The 21,755-nt window shown below is 44.0% G+C and overlaps 1 protein-coding gene across 1 annotated transcript in view; it reads left to right on the forward strand.

Moving 5' to 3' along the window:
• The first annotated feature begins 10 nt into the window (after positions 1 to 10).
• Positions 11 to 21,755, forward strand: part of DDRGK1 (DDRGK domain containing 1) — a 44,785-nt gene continuing 23,040 nt past the window's right edge. The window contains exons 1-3 of the mRNA XM_085314651.1: positions 11 to 129; positions 6,777 to 6,947; positions 20,724 to 20,830. Of these exons, the coding sequence (XP_085170777.1) occupies positions 42 to 129; positions 6,777 to 6,947; positions 20,724 to 20,830 (366 nt within the window). The 5' untranslated portion in view covers positions 11 to 41. The remainder of the gene's footprint in view (positions 130 to 6,776; positions 6,948 to 20,723; positions 20,831 to 21,755) is intronic.

A 21,755-nucleotide genomic window follows, 5' to 3' on the forward strand; every position in this document is an offset into this window, starting at 1 on the left:
GCGGGGCCTGGCGGCGCTGAGGGCGGGCGGCGGGCGGCAGTATGGACGCGGCGCTGCTCGTCCTGGCTGCCGTGCTCCTCGCCGTCCTCCTCTTCTTCRCCACCCGCCTCCGGGGCCAGGCGAGGGCAGGTGGGTCGCCGGCCCTCCCCTCGGTCCGCTTCCCCGCCCTGTTCCGGTTTGGGGGTGGGGGGGTGCTCAGCTGGGGCCGCCCCTGCTCTCAACCGGGTCCGGCGCTGGGGGGTGGGGGGGGCGTCTCCATGGAGACCCCTGTTGGGGGGGCAGCCGCCATGGTGGGGGGCTCTCAGGGATCCGCAGCCCCCCCCCCCGAGGCCGCTCCTGCGGTGTGTGTGTTTGGGGGGGGGCGTGCAGCCCCCTGCTCGGCTCTGAGGCCTGGCGCAGCTCGTGTCACCCCCCGCCCCGCCGCCCTCGTCGCCGCCTCGGGCCCCGCGCTGGAGGGGGGAGAGCCGAGGAGCCGGCTCCTGCCCCGCAGCGCTCCCGGGAAGAAGGCCCGGGGCGGCTTTCCAGTGGGATTTCCACTCTCCCGGCCGGTTTCCTGCTCTCCGACCAGGCAGAGTTGTCTCTTATTTTTTTAAGGGGGGGGGGAGGATTTAGGCGCTTTCTGCACCCCGTGCCGCAGAAGTACGGTGTTTTCCAGGTCTCCCTAAGCGATCAGGCAGCGATGGCGCTCTCCTGATTTCCCTGGGTCTGGTCGTGGCGACTCAGAGCCGACCGGAGTCACTTGGTCGGCGCAGGGCTTGACCGGGGCTGTGAGACAGCCGTATTCTTTGTGTGCTGAGGTTTGGGTGCACTAATTACACATCCTCCATTATCTTATAAGCTTTTCTTTTTCTTTTCTTTTTTTTTCTTATCCGCTAGTTTTCTTCTGGAAGATTTTGTCAAATGGATAGAGTTAACTGCAGAGTTAATGCCATTCATGTTACACACGAGACCAGAAAAACAGGCTAGCCTCTCTTCTTCCCTCCGGCCAAGTCTCCATTAGCTGAACTTTGCAGAAATTTGCCTCTTTTGCTACTGCTTTTCCACCTAGCTGAGGACTTAGAGCAGATGAGGGCAGTAGTATGAGTGTTCGCTAGACAGGCGAGTTTTTAGGTGCTGTGTTGCACAGTCTGGTTCTGGGAAGGGTTAGATGATACAGCATTTCCAAGCTTGCTGGCTCTCAAATGGTGAGTGTTTTATTGCTGAGCAGCAGTTGCAGTAGCATGAAACCCTAGTGAAAATGACCTTTTGTAGATGCAATTTGAATGTTATGGGAAGAAGACAGATGCATCTGTAAACTTACCTGCGTTGTTATATTTTCAGAATGAAAGAAGGGAGATGTTTAACTGTGAAGACTCAGATTTGAATTTTTAGCCTGGACAACCACTGACGCCTTTGTCAGTGCAACAACACAAGTTCCAGGATTTGGGGTTTTGGAGAGGGGTGTGRAGGAGGGGTCTTTTTATTTGGGAGAAAGAATATCTTTGGTAGTTTTTCTATAAAAACACTAATATAAACAGTCATACCAATGCAAGGTTATGTGTGGTAAGGACCTTGTTAAAAGCAGCTTTTGCTGATAAAAGTTATGCAGTATGTRATTTTTTCCAACAGTCTGAGACCTTTTATTGTATAGATCTGGTCTGGTATTTTTTTCTCAACAGCTTAGAAGTTGATGAAATTTCCTTGGTCTCTTAGCTACTTAGAGCTGAGCTGTTGATAAAACTAGGTGATGCATATCCTAGAGAGATGAGGCTGCTGGAGAAATACTACTTCCTGAGCTTGTGTTGAGGGGCTTAGGTTAATCAGGAGCTATGGGTTTGGAGGAGTATTTTTGTTTGTTTGTTTTTTTGAACACATGAAGTTCTAACTATATTGAAGCCCAAACATTTACTTTAAATGATAAAAGTTCTCAAAAAGGCTCAATGCTACTTTTGAGCCACTTGTTAAAGTGAGTTTATCTTCAGGATAACTCATTTGTTTTGAAGTCTTTTTTTTTTTTTTAGCNTTTTTTTTTTTTAGCATTGTTTTGATACTTCCAAATTAGACTTGATTTTTTTTCTTGATAATTTGTTACCTTAATATATTGACTTCTGTCATTATAAAGTCTTTTGCAGACTTTCAGGCTGTGGGCATAATTTTTCTCTTTACATGACAAAAACTATTTTTCAAAACCACTGGGACTTTGAATTTTGCAGATACTAWATACACCAGTCTTAAACAGGAATTTGCTTTTCTGTGGCTTTTTCTTACCTGGAAAACAGAAGCTGCTACACACTTGGTAGTAAATTCCTACCATTAACCTGAAAAAGACTTTAAAGCAGGGAAGTTTGACATGTAGAACTGATGGTACCAGTATTGAGACCATCCTCTCTCGCCTTYTTGTTTTTAAATTAATAGTGGGGGATCAAAACTCTATATGATCTGACTGGAAGAGTTGCTGCTTTAAGAAGTTCACGAGTTTAGGGCTTTAGATAATCAAGGAAGCCAAAGATCACAAGTAGCAAATAAAAAGTATTTCCTTTAAAAGGTCATTTCAAGCAGCACAGTGTTTTCAGCAGGATCATGTCTGGGCATGTTCTGCTGAGAATAGAAAAAAGAAGTAGCATTTCTGGTTTTAATAAATGGATTGCATATCTATCACTTGTTTATGACTATGATCTTTGTGAACATACCTTAATAGGATAAGCTGTACTAGGCACAAGTACTTTCTCAGGAAAGCCAAGCATACTTCTACCTGTCCTGTTTGGTATCACTATCTCCTTGAATTTCACRAGTTTCATGTGAAGGTAGAAGATGCTGGATGCTGCAGGAAGCATGGTGGGAAATACCGCTAATGTGTTAGTGCGGTAGGTGGAGCTCTTCCCGCTCTATCGCTGCAGAACCAGGGAGCTATCAAACTAGCAGCCCGATTTGTACGAAAGCCTTGAAACTTGCCAGCCCAGGATTACCCTGACAGAATTGCTCGTCTGATATAACTGAAGACAGTGTGTCATGATGAGCAAAGTATTGTCTATTAAGAAAAGTGTGTTTGCTCTGAGGAAGTGGAATTCTGCAGAGCTTCAGAAAGGAATTAATTTCTACCTGAGGAATGTAAAACTAGATCCTAAGGATTCTGGACTCCGAGAGGTTTCATAGCGTTCTTTATAACGATATCCATGTGATGCTTCACATCCTGCTTAGGAAGCTGTTCTGCTTTCAGTAGGATTTGTTGTTGCTGTTTCTTGCATCAATGTAGACTTATATCAGAATGAAGTGACAGTACAAGTACAGTCTTGCGGTTGCTGCTGTACCYTGACAAGTCAGATGAAATAATCTCTGTTACTGCCTTTGCACTGTGCTGACTTTTCTGAAAAAGCGGAGACAAGCTGCTCTTGGCAAATCAGTAAAACTGCTGTCCTCTGAAGTGAGCTATTCCCTGATTTTTGAAAGGCTGAGTCATAACCTGGAGTATCTGAAGCTTATAATAAAAACTAAACCATGYTTTCAAGCTATGTCCATTTTTCTGACTTTTTTTTTGTCCATGTTGTCTGTTAATTGAGGACTTAATTTAATATTATTTCTTCTGGCCTACCGTTCTGCAAACCATCAAGCAGGTATTGGCTCATCTGGTCTGACCTATATAATATTGGTCATTAAGTTTCACTCAGATGGCTCTGTATCAAGTCTAATTGACTGAAGTGTTTCAGTCCTTGTGTGACTAATCTRTGCACAAAATGGCTAGACTGGGGTGCTGCTCACATCTGAATCCTCTGCAGTTACAGGAAACTGAAGGCTCAGATGTGTCCAGATAATCGCAGCGGCCGAACCACACCCTGTGCTGCGGGAGATGGGGGAGGAAAAACCCCACAGACCTTGACCTGAGGGAAAATTATTCTTGACCTCAGATTTGATAGTCAATCCATTTCCAAGAATAAGAGCAAGCAGTCTTTTTAAGAGCAAGGTTTTAAAGTGTTTACCATTCAGAACCAGCAGTTGCACCCCTCACATTGTGTGTGTGCAGCTCTAGTCGATCTGCTGTGCTTCCAGAGGGGAGGGAGGAGAGCACATCTAACTTCATAGATATGGAAGAAACAGATGTTTCCTGAGTCCTGTAAACAAATAGTTGAACCCTGATCAACAAGCCAGGTACAAGTGTGTTACAGGAAAAACAAGACAGTTCTCTTCTCCCCCTTGTGAAGGATGGGGAGAAACGTAAGGACCGATACTCACATTTTTCAAACTACTGTCCAGTTAAATGCCTTGCAAACGGAAGGCTAGAGGGGAAAAAAAAGATGGATTAAAGCATGACTTTTTCTACTAAATGACAATCCGTAGTGTTCAGCTGTCCTCTGTTGGGTGTAGAATGAGAGAGTTTTGGAGATTTGAAAAGACAAGTATTGTTTGACAACTACCTTATGAGTTTTACCATGACATGAGACAGCTATGACAGGTTTTGTGCTASTATTTGAGCTCACTTTAACACTGCTCAACTCTAGGGAATTATAGTCTTCTGGAGAGAATTAAACTGAGGAAAATACAACTTGGCTCATATGTCTCTCTCCATGAGAGTTAAGCACCTTGGTTTGAAATGAACATGTAACTTATAAATAGATTTCTATTTCATGAAATGCAAAATGGTCTCTGTTTCACAGGAAGATGGGAACCAAAAACGAGCCTCAGTATGAACGAGCATTAGAASTGCGTAGCCGATATGCTATGCAGGACCACCTTTGAAAGTTACTGAGATGGATGTGTTGAAGCTTTTGTCTAGAAGAATGCTAAGATTTGAACTGCAAGGTGTTTTAGGAGTTTGCTAGCAGAAATATTGCACTTCTATTAAAATGTCCTTTTGCAGGCTCTACCCTAGAATATTTCTGGCATTTAATAGTGTTCTAAATAAATAGTCTGCTATACTGCCTTTGAGGCATAATGTTTCCCTCATTGTTCTGTAGCACTGAAAATCAGGCTGGGCAGATCTTGAAGAAGCAGCGGAATGATCTGAWCCCTAGAGCCTGCATTTGGTAATATATTATGGACTCCTTTTTGGTCCAGAGACCGAAGGGAGTAAATGAGAACAAGGCCATAACAGCGGTGTGATAGTGCAGTGACTCAATTCAAAATGTCATGGTGCTGCAGTTAGTGCTGGGAGCTTTCTTGTGTGCTGCTAACAGCATTGCTGCAGCGTATCCTGAACTGATAATGGCTTTGCTGGCTGAATACTTCTCCAGGTTACTCTGGTTTGCAGCCTATGCTGAGCTCAGTGCTGTTGTAGCTGTACTGCTTTTGGCACTGAGGTTAGCTGCTTTGAAGCTAGTTCAGATTTACCGAAATGAGTTGTGAGCTCACCTTTGATYGTCACATAGAGGTAGCCATAATGAATCTTGTTTTCTCATCTTAGATATGTGAACGGTAGCTTTCTAAAAAGGAATTGGTTGGATCAGAAGATGCTGGAGACTTGGTACGGTGTGGAGAGCATTCTGTGCTCCTGTTGGAACACCATGTAATCCAGCAAATGACAAACAAATGTGCCCTGGGTTTAACTCCATGAGTAATCCCACCACTTTCTATGAGACCATTTGAATAGTTAGTTGAATTAAGGTCATGGCAGTTAACATTTTGCAGGATTGAGCAGGTAACAATATACACGATTATCAGAGTTGTRCTTATCAGAGGAATATGCAAAGCGGGTATCAAGGCTGATGATGCCTTTCCATTATCTGATCACTGCAGCACGAGTACTGCAGCAGGAGCATGGAGGTCTCACACGGAAACTTTGTGCGTAGTTCTGTGGAAAACTTGCTAAATGAGCCTACCAGTCAGTTGCTTTTTCCCATGCTATCTCCCAGCTGTTCCTCTGTTAGGATATTCCTCATTTGTCAGATCCTAACCGGTAATTTGAGTGGGGGGGGGGGGGGGGGCGGACATGGCAGTGGGAGTTCGTGTTTACGCTTTGCAATCTAATGCAAAAGTTATACACCTTTGGCAGTGTGTCTTCCCCTAGCATTTGCCTTCTATACATGCGTCTGGTGGGAGAAATTCAGTTTAAATCAGCACAGTAGAAGGGAGAAACACTGAATGCATATATGCTATAATGTATATTCCTTATTTATTGTTCAGCTTTTGTTTCAAATATAATGATTTACATGTTCTGTTCTGAAACGTGTGCTCCCATGTTTGAGTTCAGATGAATCTACTAAATTATACAACTCTCCCCACTCTCCCCCCCACACACACAMAAAAAAAATCAGAATACTTCAGAAAGGAAGAAAAACATTCCTCGGCTGCTGTCTTTTGCTAAATCAGAAATGACTGGATGAGCAGTCTCACCAGATAAAGGGAAATATTTTCTAGTTTTAAGGGAAAAACAGATCGTGTGTTTGGCTCAAGTAAGGGCAATATTTGGATAGTTCGGGGGGGGGATTTTTTTTTTTTTTTTTGAAGTGCAGGGGCTCTGTCATATCAGATAAATAATACTAGTCGCATATAGCTCTAGGCTTTTCTTTAAAATGATCAATACTCTATTCCAAAAGAGCCTGCTGTTGGGATGAAACTTCCATTGCACAAAGCACTGTGCACAGACAGGAAGGTACCAGAGCAGCATCCTGTTTAGTCGCTGGAGAGCAACTTGCATATAGCTGCTGCCGTACAGGAAAAAAAACACATGAGGAAGAGGACACGCTCTCTCATTTGAAAAATCACCCTRGTATTGTACTTCTGATTGCTAAAGTTGACTGGCAAAATGACCACTGCAGCAGAGCAGAAATGGCAGATCTCTCACTGAGTATATTTTCCTTTTGCAGCTGATGAGGAACACCAGCAAAATGTGGTGGCAGCAGCTGCAGCAGTGCCCAGACCTCGKCCCCAAACTGAAGAACGAGGGGATGGGATGCCAAGGCGCCGAAGGAACATGGGAAATCGGATGATGGCCCAGAGGAGAGCACAGCAAGCACAAGCGGAAGACTGGGCCGAAGGTAACGTTTGATTCGGTTCGTTTTCTCAATGTTGAAATGGACCTTACTGGCAGACATTAAGGTTGGTAAAGATGTGCAGTTGGCTGCTGAAGAACAGGTTTCATTTTAGCTGACTGGGAATCATCTGCAGCTTGTCTGTGATCTGTCTGACTGTCCAACTATTGCAGAACTTTGTTGCTTAACTCTATATATTGCTTGCCTTGAACTGAAGTGTACCTGCTTCTGTGGTAGATTGTGGCAGTTTCCTTCTGTGGTGAATTGTGGCAATTTTCTGTGCCAGCAGTGTGTCACAACATGTTCTTTATTTTCTTCCTAGAACCTGCCTTTTGTTTTTCCTACTTAGCTGTCCTGGATAAATTTAAGTGAACAGAACCAGCACCTTACACTGAAACGTAAAGCTGTAGTAAAGTACTGGTTTATTGCAAATTGGTGGGAAGCACTAATTCCCCAGTGTAAACCCCACAACATCTAGAGCTTTCTTTTTTGAGAAGCAGTCCAGGTAGAGACCAGAATCAAGTCTGATTAGCTTAGCATTAACACAGAGACAGGATTGGGTGCAGACATGAAAATGGTGATAAATAACTCCTTTCTACACCCACAAGCCCCACTGCCTGTTCTGGTGAAACTTCACACCTTGTTATTTGTATCACTCTTCAAAGATGATCTCACTATGATTCTCCTAACTGGATTTCTCTCACTTACAGATTGTGGGTTTAGCACTCAGGGTTCATGCTCAGGTATTGATTAAAAGTGAACCTAGCTCCACTTGAGTTTACAGTGGAGATCAAGGTGGTGATTTTGGTCTGCAGTTGTTAAGAGAAAATGAGCAAACAGCTGTGTGATGGCTTGATTTGGAGATAATTGTACTTTCTCAGCTTTTTTGTGTTGCAATTTGTAGAAGGCATTTTGTGTTCGCATTGGCAGGTAAACATACTATCTTAAACTAATTATGTTCAACAATTTCTCCAACTGAAAATTGACAGGCCTGAACTTCTCAACTTTTTGTTATGTATTTTCATGTGAGAACATCCTGGAAAGAAAATGAAATGTAAAAATCTTTTCCCCTTAGACTCCAGACTTCAAAAGTATGAATGCCAAGGGACAAAAGTGAAGCTGTCAACGCAAACTGCTTATCTTAGTTTGTGACTGTAGCAGTGGAAGAATCCATGTCATTGGGCTTCATAAATAATTCTTTTTCTGCTTACTGTACATCAGATACAGCGCTGTTGCTCTTGCATGAAGTTTTCTTTGAAATGATATTTTTGCCTTTTTTTCCCCCCAAGTTGAGACAACTTCTTGCTCTCTTTTGTGATTCTTTTGTATTGTGCTTCTGTGTGTAGCTCTTTTGTTCATACTCAGGATAGTCTTTCAAAGTGCTAGAACACTGGTACACAGCAGTAGCACCACAGTCTTTGGAGAGCACGCACAGACTTTAGCTGTATAATTGTGGAGAGAAGCATCTGTTTCTGGCTTCCAGGCACAGAGATGCAGAATGATKGGTGGCCATATTACTTAGGATTAACCCCACTCTGGCATGAGCTGGTTGTGTCCACTCTACAGAGCTTTTGGTCTGGCTCTTCTCTGGTCTCCACGTGATCTCTCTTAGCATTGAGATGTAATTTTTCCCCTAGGAAGTGATGTGAGGTTTATAAACCTGCTGTATTGGTGTCTTTCTTAAGCAAGAAAGGATCATATATATGTATGTATATATACAAATGTGTGTGTGTGTGTATACATATGTATAAGTGTGTGTGTATATATATTTATATATTTAAAAAATATGCTTTGGGGCCTAATGTGAGTGTATGTGTGTGAGTGTATGTGGAATATTACAGGCAGCAAGGTCTTCAGGGACTGTGTAGAGCCAAGGCTGGCATGGAAACACTTACTGGATTTGTCTCCCTCATGCAGGGCCATATTCGTTTTCTCTGTGCCATTCCAATATGGGGCAGTTTTGTTAATTACTGTTTCCAGTTATAATAGCAAGCTACCTGAGCACCACAGCGGAGTTTTGTGTTATAAAAATTAGTTGACTCGCTTGAAAACAGAGCGTAGAATACATGCACTGATGTACGATCATAGTGATCCAAGACCAGCAGGGACATGAGGTCAGGTGCTGTTACTTGGCAGTGCAGAAAGAAACATGGAAAGCRAGAGTCTGGTTTCTTCAGTCTAGCCTTCTGCTTTGGAAGCGTTTTGAACATGTACAGCTGAAATGGATTTTGGACTCTGTTTTGTTAAAGTTACTTTTTTTCTGTATTCAGAGTTTCCACTCTGGGCTTTTATTTAGCTTTGGACAAAATTATTTGATGCTGTTCTATGCCACTCTGACTTCTTCTACAGATTAGAGTAGGCATAACAGTAAACCCATCACTGCAAGATTTTTAGCACTGAAGTCAGGAAGAGCATGAGGATGCCTGGTCCATATGTTACACTGATGGACCTAGAAGTGGGGTCAGGTAGAACTTCTATCATCATCAAAGTATTCTGCCTGCCAAGAGGCAGTTCTGCTGACTTTAGGAAATGGGCTCAAAGTAACTCTTGAAGGCTTTGAGTTGTGGTTAGCATAAGAGTTTTCTTTTTTTTCCATCTAACAATCGAATTTCAATTCCAGAATGAGAAAGCTTCTAAGACAAAATTAGTAGCCAACAGCTTCTGCTGCCTGTGCTAAGTTGCTGTATTGTGTCAGTTTTTAAATCTCTTGTGTGTCTTCAAGTCAAAGAGTTGCAGGATGAAGTCAGTAGACTGCGAAACACGCGAGAGTTTTTGTGAGCAGGAGATAGACAGGGGGTTCTTGGAGACCATACTGCACTGGGAGTCCCAATCCCCTGCAGCAGGGGAGTTGCTGGAGGACTCTGTGAAGAGTGAAATAGTTCAGCACAGCACTGTCGAAGAAGGCTGGAAGCTAGTTGCTTCTCGAACAAAAAGAAGAAAGGCCCCTAATCCTCCTGCAGACCTGGAGTTACAGTTGAAGAACAGGTTTAGCACACTCCAGGATGAGGAGAACCCGGACCTGGCCTCAAGGGAAGCAACTGGGCTGTCTGATCCTGTGCCTTGCATGACCACTCGGAAGAGGCAACGAGTGGTTGTAGTGGGTCATTCCATGTTGAGGGGGACAGAGTGCCTATCTGCCGACCTCACCCCTCCTCTAGAGAGGTTTGCTGCCTGCTGGGGGCAAGGATACGAGATGTGTCTGAAAGGCTGCCAAGGCTTGTCTGCTCCTCAGACTACTCCCCTCTGCTGCTCTTTCATGTGGGTGCTAACGATACAGAGAGCAAACTAGAGACAATCAAAGAAGACTTCAAGGCCTTGGGCATGGTGGTCAAGGGACTGGGAGCCCAGGTGGTCTACTCATCGGTCCTGCTGATTAGGGGGAGGCATGGGAGGAGGAGGAGGAAGATTTTCCAGATCAACAGCTGGCTGCACTGCTGGTGTTGGCAACAGGATTTTGGATTCTGTGACCACAGACCATGGTTGGTGGGGAGAGATGGGCTTCACCTCACCAAGGAGGACACCTTTGCCTCTGCAAACAGGTTGGCCAGCCTAGTAAAGAGGGCTTTAAACTAGATGGGGGGGTGTCATATAGACAGGGTAGACAACAAATCAGAAGTTGGGTTGGGGGGCCTCCAACGGGTGCGTGCAGCTGGGGATGTGCGTTCGGAACATGGCTATGGGCACCCCCTGTACACCCTTCCTGAGTAACCTGCAGGCATGACTACGTCTCCGAAATGCCTGTACACCAATGCACGCAGCATGGGGAACAAACAGGAGGAGCTGGAGATCTGTGTGCGATCGCAGGGCCATGATCTCATTGCAGTCAYGGAGACATGGTGGGGTAGCTCTCATGACTGGAATGCTGCCATGGATGGCTATGTGCTTTTTAGGAGAGACAGGCCAGGGAGGCGAGGTGGTGGAGTTGGTCTTTATGTGAGAGAGCAACTAGAATGCATCAAGCTCTGCCAAGRGGTGGAGGAGGAGGAAGCAGTTGAGAGCTTATGGGTGAAGATCAAAGGGCAGGCTAACATGGGGGACACTGCTGTGGATGTCTACTGCAGGCCACCTGACCAGGAAGAGAAAGTTGATGAGGCCTTCTATAGACAACTGGAAGTAGCCTCAAGATCACAGGCCCTGGTTCTCATGGGGGACTTCAGCCACCCTGACATCTGCTGGAGGGACAACACAGCAAGGCACAAACAGCCCAGGAGGCTCCTGCAATGCATTGATGACAACTTCTTGTCGCAAATGGTGGAGGAGCCTACGAGGAAGGGTGTCCTRCTGGACCTTGTCCTTAACAACAGAGAGGGATTGGTTAGTGATGTGAAGGTTCAGGACAGCCTTGGCTGCAGTGACCATGAGATGGTGGAGTTCAGGATCCTGCAGGAAAGAATGAAGGCAACAAGCAGGATTGCAACCCTGGGCTTCAGGAGAGCGGACTTTGGGCTCTTCGGAGTCCTAATTGGTGGAGTCTCATGGTTAAGGCCCTAGAAGGAAGCGGGATCCAGGAGAGCTGGCTAGTGTTCAAACATCACTTCCTCCACGCTCAAGAGCGGTGCATCTCTATGAGTAAGAAGTGCAGCAAAAGGGGCAGGAGACCTGCATGGGTGAGCAAGGGGCTCCTGGCCAAATTCAGACAGAAGAAGAAAGTACACAGACTGTGGAAGAGGGGACAGGCTACTTGGGAGAATTATACGAATGCAGTCAGAGCATGTAGAGATGCTGCGAGGAAGGCTAAGGCCCAGCTGGAACTGAGTCTTGCAAGGGATATCAAGGACAACGGGAAGGGCTTCTTCAAATACATCAGCAGCAAGAGGAGGACTAGGGAAAATGTGGGCCCACTGCTCTATGGGGCGGGGGCCCTGGCGACAAGGGATACAGAGACGGCAGAATTACTGAATGCCTTCTTTGCTTCAGTCTTCACTGCTAAGGGCAGCCACCAGGAATCCTGCAGCCTGGACGTGAGGGAAAAAGTCCAGAGAAGGGAAGACTTTCCTTTGATTGAGGAGGATAGGATTAGAGACCTTCTGGGCAGGCTAAGACATCCACAAATCCATGGGCCTGGATGGGATGCACCCACGCTGAGGGAGCTGGTGGATGTTGTTGCCAAGCCGCTCTCCATCACCTTTGAAAGGTCCTGGAGAACTGGAGAGGTGCCTGAGGACTGGAAGAAAGCCAATGTCACTCCAGTCTTCAAGAAGGGCAAGAAGGAGGACCCAGGCAACTATAGGCCAGTCAGCCTCACCTCCATCCCTAGACAGATGATGGAACAGCTCATTCTGGATGTCATTTCCAGACATATGAAGGAAAAGAAGGTGATCAGGAGTAGCCATCATGGATTCACCAAGGGGAAATCCTGCTTAACCAACCTGATAGCCTTCTATGATGGAATGACTGGCTGGGTAGACGAGGGGAGAGCAGTGGACGTTGTGTACCTTGACTTCAGCAAGGCTTTTGACACTGTCTTCCACAACATCCTCCTAGATAAGCTCAGGAAGTGTGGGTTAGACGAGTGGACAGTGAGGTGGACTGAGAACTGGCTGAAAGGCAGAGCTCAGAGGGTCGTCATCAGTGGCGTGGAGTCTAGTTGGAGGCCTGTGGCTAGTGGCGTCCCCCAGGGCTCAGTACTGGGTCCCATCCTGTTCAACTTCTTCCTCAGTGACCTGGATGAGGGGACGGAGTACAATCTCAGCAAGTTTGCTGATGCTACCAAGCTGGGAGGAGTGGCTGACACACCAGAGGGCTGTGCTGCCATTCACAGAGACCTGGACAGGCTGGAGAGTTGGGCAGAGAGGAACCTCCTGAGGTTCAACAAGGGCAAGTGCAGGGTTCTGCACCTAGAGAGAAATAACCCTAGGCACCAGGACAAGCTGGGGGCTGACCCTTGGGAGAGCAGCTCTGCAGAGAAGGACCTGGGAGTGCTGGTGGATGACAGGTTGACCACGAGCCAGCAATGTGCCCTTGTGGCCAAGAAGGCCAATGGTCTCCTGGGGTGCATTAGGAAGAGTGTTGCCAGCAGGTGAAGGGAAGTGATCCTGCCCCTCTACTCAGCCCTGGTAAGGCCTCGAGTACTGTGTCCAGTTCTGGGCTCCCCACTACAAGAGAGACCGGGAGCTACTGGAGAGAGTCCAGCGTAGGGCTACGAAGATGATCCGAGGGCTGGAGCACCTRCCCTRTGAGGAACGGCTGCGAGAGCTGGGTCTCTGCAGCCTGGGGAAGAGAAGACTGAGGGGGGATCTGATCAATGTGTACAAGTACCTGAAGGGAGGGTGTCAAGGGGATGGGGGCCAAACTCTTTTGAGTTGTCCCGTGTGACAGGACAAGAGGCAATGGGCGAAAATTGAAGCACAGGAAGTTCCGCCTGACCGTGAGGRGCAATTTCTTCCTTGTGAGAGTGACGGAGCGCTGGACCAGGTTGCCCAGAGAGGTWGTGGAGTCTCCTTCTCTGGAGATCTTCAAGGCCCGCCTGGATGCAACCCTGTCTACCATGCTCTAAGTGACCCTGCTTGAGCAGGAAGGTTGGACTAGATGATCTCCAGAGGTCCCTTCCAACCTTACTGATTCTRTGATTCTGGAATACCCCCCCCCCACCAAAAGAAAAGAAAGGTAACTCTCTGGCTCCAAGATCAGAATTCTGGGTAGCTTTTAGTTGGCACTTTTGTATAGCCAGCTAAATTTTTCATCCTTGCAAACGGTCAGTCAACTAGTTGAAATCTTAAATCTTTCTTACTTGCAAGTATGAGGAAGGAGGAGACACTTAGTGTAAATAATTTTTTTGAAGATTCAAATCTCCACTTAACAAGTGGAGCTAAGTCAAGTTGTAATTTCTTCCTATAGCTCGGATAGGGTGGGATAGGACATCTGAACTACTTGCAGGTTGGCAAAGACAAAAAATAAAGGTCAGAGCATTAAATGCCTCAAGTTTCCTACTAGAATTGTAACCCACACTGCAAATAAGGGTTCCTTATTCAAGAGTTCCACGTGGGTTGTGCTGTGCTGAAGGGACAGGCTCGCTAGCCAGGTGCCTACATTGGCTCGGTTTGGCTGAGTAATGTTTTTCAGTGGTTAGCTGAGTGCTCAAAGGAGGTCATCTCTTATGAGAGTATCGACATCTAATAATAGATTGCTATGACCAAAGTTTGCTGGGAACATATTTTTCTCTGACAAAGTGATTCTCAAAATGAGTGAGACCACTGAGCTGTGTTCCACCAACAGGACTTCCAGGCCAGCTTAGAAAAATGTGTTTTATTTGTTGGTGTTGCCCATCTTAGTCCTTGTCATAACACTGCTGTCCTTCATGCAGTCCAGTGTCATTGGGACAACTGTTGTTCAAKTCTATGTTCCTTGGAGAACATTTGCTTTGCACGTCTTAGTATGATGCCTATGCTTTTCCCTGGGGCAATGGATCTGGAAGGAGAGCTTTGTTCAGTTGCTTCTGATAGCCCAGCTAGCAGACTTAGTTCGCTCTGTTGGATCATAATTCAAATCCAGCCCAGCCAGAAATGGCTTTGTGGCATTAGCTACAGCAAAGACAGAAATAAACTTCTTAKAAGGCGTGGATATGTGTGGTCATTAATCATTTGTGGTAGGAGAGGCCAAAGCAAGCAGTGGTAGGAGGGGGGAAGAGGATAAATTGGAGACAGGTTCTGAATAGTAYAGTGTGGAGCAGTGTCAGTAACTAACAGCCATTTCCCAGTTCCAGACCCTGTTTATTTGTTGACTGAGGAGATCATTATCATAGAATCAAAAAATCAGTAAGGTTGGAAGGGATCTCTGGAGATCATCTAGTCCAACCTCCCTGTTCACCAGGGTCACCTAGAGCRTGGTAGACAGGGTTGCATCCAGACGGGCCTTGAATATCTCCAGAGAAGGAGGAATCAGCTCTTGGTTTGCCTGACTGATGCTCTGAGTGCATCCACTTGAACTCTGACTGTCTTTGGGTGCATATAAGGAGGCTTAGTCAAGAGCTTTTTATTTGTTGCTGGCTGTTTGCAGGAAAAAAATCCAGTTCTCTGGTTGAGCTTGTACTTCAGAAGTTGCTCACTGTACCTTGAGCACCTGAGAGAGCTCGGCAATGAAGCTTCTCTTGCTACTTTTTTTTTTTTTTTTTTTTTTTTTTTTTTTTTTTTTTTTTTTTTTTTGAGCAGAAAGTTACCCAGTCATATGTTTGCCTAAAGGTTTGGGAACTGTAAATTCATATCAAGAAACGTAAAGGATCTTAAAACGGCAAATAAGGTTGGGCCCTCTTGATCCTCCTGTAGTGAGAATAATGAGAATGGTGATCTGAAGCAAATACTTTTTTGCTTGAAGGTTTGTTTCTGACGGTGACTTTATACAAACATGTCATGAGAGAATCTATCTGCCTCGGCATACAATATAAAGAATTTGCAGAGGGAGAGAAGCAGGCGTGCACACATGAAGTGTCTTATCAAGGATTGTTCAGTCAGCTGGTGAGTGGAACAGGTTTTGGAGTCCAGGTTTTCTGTCGCCCTGAGTTATAGCTTAGACCGAAAATTCGCTGTTGTCCATGGAGGGAAGAAGAACCTATTTGTCTTTTGGGTGTTTGACTAGTGGGTGTCACTGCACTGTGATTTAGAGCAGTTAGAAAGAAACAAACTTCTCTAAGAACTGATAGCAATCTCCAAACCATCAAGCAAAACTGAGACCACTGGGCAACCCAGTGGGTGGAAGGCTTTGGTGGGTGTTGTGGTGAGGCTGAGCTAGCTTGAGAAAGAAGCAAGCAGAAATGGCATGAGAGAAGGAAATGCCCGGAGAGCCTAAGCAGCCTGCTACATGRTCCTAGGGAAATGCATCAAGGCCTTATTTTTGAAAGGGGCTCATTTCCACATCTTACACACAAATTACCTGTCTGATTTGTTCAATCTTTCTTGTGCTGTAAAAAACAGAATTTGTGTGATTTGATTATGTTTCGATTTTTTTAACCAAAAAACCCTCAGATTGCATTGAAGGAATAATATTTGGAGATCAGAATCTTGTTTTTTGTTGTATGAATCGCTGTAGAAGAAGAACGCACAGAACTTTTTTTTTAAAAAAAAAAAAGTCCTCAGAAGTCAAAGAATGTAATAATTGGGCGTGCTAAAATGCCCCGTATTGGCTTGTGTAGCATCTAAACTTAGCTTTCATAACTTTCATCTGAAAAGATCTTGCATGAAGATTTTGTATACGTTTTGGAAAAAAATATTCAAAGTAATAATTTTAGCTTTTATCTCCATTTAGTAATGAATGTTGTATTTAGCTTAATGGGAAGAATGTGTTTGTGCTGAAATTTACTGAAGTAAGAGGCATCATTTTTTCCTGAGCAGTCAGTCTGCCTCTGATGTAATATTGCATCTCCCCTGCTCTGATGTACTGAAAGGTCTGGAAGTATTGATGTACTGAAAGGTCTGGTAAACTTATAAACACTTACGTGGTCTTTTGGTGTTCCTGTGAAACAGGTGGTAATAGAACTATATTCACGTAGTAATCGAAAAAAGTGTAATGCTTAATCAGTAGGAAAACCTTTCTAGTGCAGTTAAACTTGGTCTCCGTGTTAAACCTTGTCTCCATGACTACTAATATCCTGACTAGTGAATCAAAAGTTAATTTTGACTTGCTRCTATTCATACAGAAAGTGACATTAGTATTATCAAGGTATCCACAATGTATGTCTGCCCTTGAGACATTTCAAGCACAGATGGTGTGCAGAAGAGGTAGGTGTGTGGTTTCTCAKTTATGCCGTATGTCTGTATTCAAGAAAGAACTTCGAGTGGTTTAACTTCTTYTCAGAGGGGCTAATGTCCTTTGTTTAGCGTCCTTTTTCTGTCCTAGGTGTAGGCTGACTTTTGTGGCTGCAGATTAATAAGTTGATGTCTCATTTGGTTCCTAAACTGGATAGCTACCAAATAGCGGTATATATATATATATTAAAAAAAAAATGTTATGACTGTACCACTGCAGTTCTCTGTTACTCATGAATGCCCACACCTTTCCATATGGTGGACCGATTCCTTTCCAGTGGCTGATGTCATGTATCTATTCAATGTTAATTACATGCATATGTCTTCTGCTTTCAGCTTTGCAGTAAGCCTGGCATCTTCACCTCTCTCTTGCTCCTTTTGTTGAGTTCTGTAGAGATAGTAAGTAAAACAGCACATAGTGCCCGAAGAATGTTGTGTGAGTAGCCACACGTGCTGCTTGCGTCCTTTTTCATGGATGGGAATCCATTTGCTTCAGTTTCAAATTTCACTAAGAGACAAGACAGACCCTCTRGTGTAGGTCTTAAGGCAACTAAAAAAATGTGTTCTTCTTGTTTCATTTTGAGTCTTTGTAWATTCTGTGCATGCTCTCCAGTAAATTCCTGTCCCAACAGAGAATATCAGTACTCCAATACATTTTCTTTTCTGTTGATATTCAGAGTATTTTTTTAAAAGTACCTTATGAGTTTCAAGAGATTCAAACATCTCCTGTGTGACCATTAACTCTGTTTCCTCTTGTCCTGCCTCTCGATACGTTCAAAACATTAAGGAAAAGTTCAAGTTCCATGAAACTACCCCTCAGCTGGCTAGCTAAGCAAAACTCACATTCATGCAATGTTAAAAGTGGTGTGAAAGCATCCCTATAAGTCAAACCACTTCTGCTCTCTGGCTCTTGGATCTGGAACCTAGTGGGAATGCTTTGCAAGCTCTGGAAGTGGTGGCATAGCTGTATTGAACACTGGAGAGAGAGACTAGAACAGCTTGATAGGGTTGTGACTGTGATTAGAAGGGGCCCCCACGTGTCATATCAAGCAGTTCAGGTGAAGAAGTTCCTGTGTGCCTGGAGGTTCGTTGTCMGCACTGTATCACGAAGTGGGAGCAGGGTGTTTTTGTCCTGTGGCACTATGGGAGTTAGGAAAGTTGTTACTGAAAAACAGCTTGCATCAAGTTTGGAGRATTTACCATTCCTGTATTTCCTCCTCTGCCACCACCCCTACTTATATCCCAGAACTATCACTTTTGAAGACATCAGCTGAACAGTATACAGCATCACAGAAGATTAGCCTTCAAACAAAAACACGTTTTCARCTTTGACTGTAGGATGTTGTGTTACGTTGTTAGCTTTCCCAACTGAGTATATACACCGGCCAGCCAACSCTAGTGTTTTGAATAGTGGTAAACGGTTCTCAAAACATGAGCACAGTGAACTGAATGTGTCTTGCATCAGATTTGAAGCACACGTGCAGATGGAGTGCACGTTCTCGTGGACTGACCCTGAGAGGTCTACTCGTGTTGGCAGCCATGAGTATGTGAAGTGATTGTTAGAAGTTGCTGAAACTATAGCTTCTTTATGTTTAAAAAAAAAAAAAAACTCGCTGTGTGCAGCATCCAGTTTGCCTTTGGTGCAGCTATTCTTCTGCTATAACAACTAATTGATTCAGCAAACCCTTTTACCGTGCACTTATATTCTTGTCAATGTGTTCGGGTTTATTTAGCACATATTAATTGCAGCCAGGTTTAGCACATTGTTAACCTTTAATGAGCTGCTGAATCATGGGCTTAAAAACACACCAGTGTCTGTCTTTTGTTGTATGCAACTGCATGCACTAGAAAAAGCTTTGAGGAAGTAGGACTTACTGATCACATCAGATGCTTCAAAGTGGAGGGAAGAAAAATGTTACTGAACAAAGGCATGTTTGATCCAGGCCCGGAAAAATGTTTTAAAAGCCTTGCTAGACTTCTCTGTGACCTCTGCCTCAGATACTCTTAGTATAGATAAAAATCTGAGACACACTCAGGAATTCAGATTGAATAGTGTCACATATAGTGTTTTATATCTTGTGGTGTTTTCCAGAAATAATTTTCTAAAGAATAATCCTCGTATTGAATTCTGAATGAGGAGTAATAACTTCTAATGCTTGGTTGCTCACCTGTTGTGTTTGGAACTCCCCTTGACCCAGTATTTAAAATACATATTTATTTTAAGGTTCAGTAAAATTGCAGAAGCCACTGTGTCAAGTCTTGAATGTCCCTGGTGTGGGGGAGGAAGGGGGAACCCTTTTGATCATCTCAGTAATGAGATACCAGCGTTTCTCTGAAGCCCAGGCTAGCAAGCCTGCCTCATATTAACTTCCATATCCTGAAAACAGTTGAATTATTTGAGAGCCTCCTACACAGCTCTCAATTACATTTGTTTCTGATGATGTGTCTCGGTGGCTTAACCATAATACCATACTGTGTATTGAAATTAGTAAAACAAAAGTATTTCAAACCTAATTCTACATAAAAAAGAAGGGCGAGTATTGCTCATCCTTATATTTCCTTAAGAGCAGCTTCTTTGGGTAACCAAGAAAGGGAGCTCCCTACCAAAAACGCCCTCCTGCCAGGACAACCTGGCCAACCCTTGTGACTGTGACACTTGTCTACAGGTTCAGCTCTTGGAGGCCSTCATGAAATTGGTTTTAAAAACACKAGRGGMTTTTTCTTCTTGTTAGCCTTTGTCTCTTGAAAACTGAGGGCTCTCGGATGACATGAGTGGGGGTTGATTTTTATTATTTTTTTTCCTTCAATGATGAAGTCTAAAGCTTGAAATAATCACTTGGCTCTGAGGARAAATGTCCCCTGCACACGCTTCTCGCGAGCATCAGGACGGCTCATGGGAGCTGGCTGGGCTGTTCTTCAGGTTACCTGGCTGACTTCTAGCCTGCAGATAGATCTGGAGTCGGCATCGTGAGTTACGGCGCTGCAGACGCTCAAAGTATGAATGACTTTACGTGATGCAGGGGACCCACATAGTGAAGGTCTTGCACTGTGATCCTTCTGTCTGATTTGAAGGCATGGATCTCTATATCACAGAGTGTTTCGTGGAGCTGGTGATCTCTCCTAGAGTGTTAAGATCAGTCCCATAGTACTTACYTTGTAGGATCAAGGACTAATTTAGATTAGTGAATAGAGTGATTCATGCTATGTGGGGGGGAGAGGAGTGGCAGTCTTTAAAAGCTCTTTTGTATTMGCTTCTGGGTGAACAGAGATATACATGTATTTGCACACTATTCTAGCGTATGACACTTCCGTATTCCAAACCTGCAAAAATCATCTTTATAAGCAGCCAGGTAAGTTATACAACAGGGAATGACATGTAGATTTGTTGTTCTTTTAAAGCATACAAAAAAAATCAAGCTCAAGATGTGCATTGCGGGGATTTTTTTTTTTTCCTCCTTTAAAGGTTGGTGATACAGGGTAAGGTAGGTACGTGAGGCTAGAACTAAGGGATGAATAGTACCTCTCTGAATTCTGGTCTTAGAAAGGACGTCTGTTGTACTAAATCTAAAGGTAGCTGGGAAGAAAGTCTCTGCACCTGGCTGTTAAGTAGTAAAAATGCAGTAACAGTTGTCACTATATTTTTTTGTATATATACATATACATACATACACACACACATAAATATGAATATATATATATGTGTGTGTGTATATATATATATGTGTGTGTGTATATATATATATGAAGATATATTCTTAACTGTGGAAAGCAAGAAATGTTTATGAAAAAGTTTCCTTCAAAAGGTCAAATAATTTTTTATTTCTGACCTCACTGCAGTGTGTGTGTGTTTGCCATGTTACTTTTGCTTTGTGGCTTTGGCAATCCCCCTTTTCCCTTTTCCACCTCTTAGGTCTTGTCCAAAACGTATGTGTTTCTCCTTTTCATCTGCTGCTTCTTTCTTTGGAAACAGTGATGTTTCTTGAGTGGACTTTTCACAGATGATTTTAAAGGTCTCTCTGTTTACTCTTTTAACACAATGTTGCAGAGGAAGATGAGGAGGAGGAGGTGCCAGAATTTCAGGTGTCTGGCAAAATCGGAGCAAAGAAACAGAGGAAATTAGAAGAGAAACAAGCCAGAAAAGCACAGAGAGAGGTAAGCATTTCCTGCCACGTATAAAACCCAGAGCAGAGCCTGAATAGCAGTAGTCAGCAAAGAACAGGTGATGACTGACACTCCAGAGAGGCAAAAGCAGTGTGGTCATTACAACTGCTTTGTTTTTGTTTTAAAAATGTTAGTTTAGCCTTCTGTGCCTAATCCCCAGAGGGCCATGGAAAGTGTTGTTCCCTCTCTTGCCGTTTTTCAGTCGTTCCCTGGGATTCTCCTGGGGAAGAAGGAGGGCTTAGACTGTTTAATGATCTTTATTGACYAATTCCACTAACTTGCAGCTTCATCTCTGTACCCTGTCTCCCCTTAAAAGTACAGTCAAGCACACATGACATTAGCTTAGTCTAAGCATTTATTCTGCCTGAGGTATCTGAAAAACACACTCTGTGGTCTCTGCTGCTGCATCACGCAAGATGTGGAGCTGCCAAGCTGTTTCCAGAAGCCAGTTGCAATGGACACAGAGCAGGTTATTGTTACAGTGCTGGGTCCGAAACCAAACCGTGGGCAAATCTGGGTAGTGTTTCATGTACTCTCAAAGCAGGAAAACTTTATATGGGTTTGTCCATGTTTAAGGGTGTTTACTGTTTTCTTGGATGGGAGAAACTTAAAAACCAGGCTCTGTAATCCACTGAAATGTGTGATACAGTCATACTTTGGTTGGAGTTTGGTCCTTAAAGCAGGCACGTATACTGTAGCTTTTTAGTTACTCGGTTTCTTAAATCTATTGGTAAAATCACCCATTTAAATGCTGTTATATTTTCATTTTTTGTATAGCAAGTTGTTATTAATTCCAGGGAAGCAAAAAGCTTTTTGCAGTTTACTTTCTGTATGGATAACTGCAGTGTTATACTTTTATTCCTTTTAGCAGTTAGACTTTTTTCTTTTTTTTCTTTCTTTTTTTCCCAAACTTGAT

The sequence above is a fragment of the Rhea americana genome, unplaced genomic scaffold (assembly GCF_003343005.1).
Source record: "Rhea americana isolate MKP2758 unplaced genomic scaffold, rheAme1 scaffold_41, whole genome shotgun sequence".
In the NCBI taxonomy this organism is placed as follows: Eukaryota; Metazoa; Chordata; class Aves; order Rheiformes; family Rheidae; genus Rhea; species Rhea americana.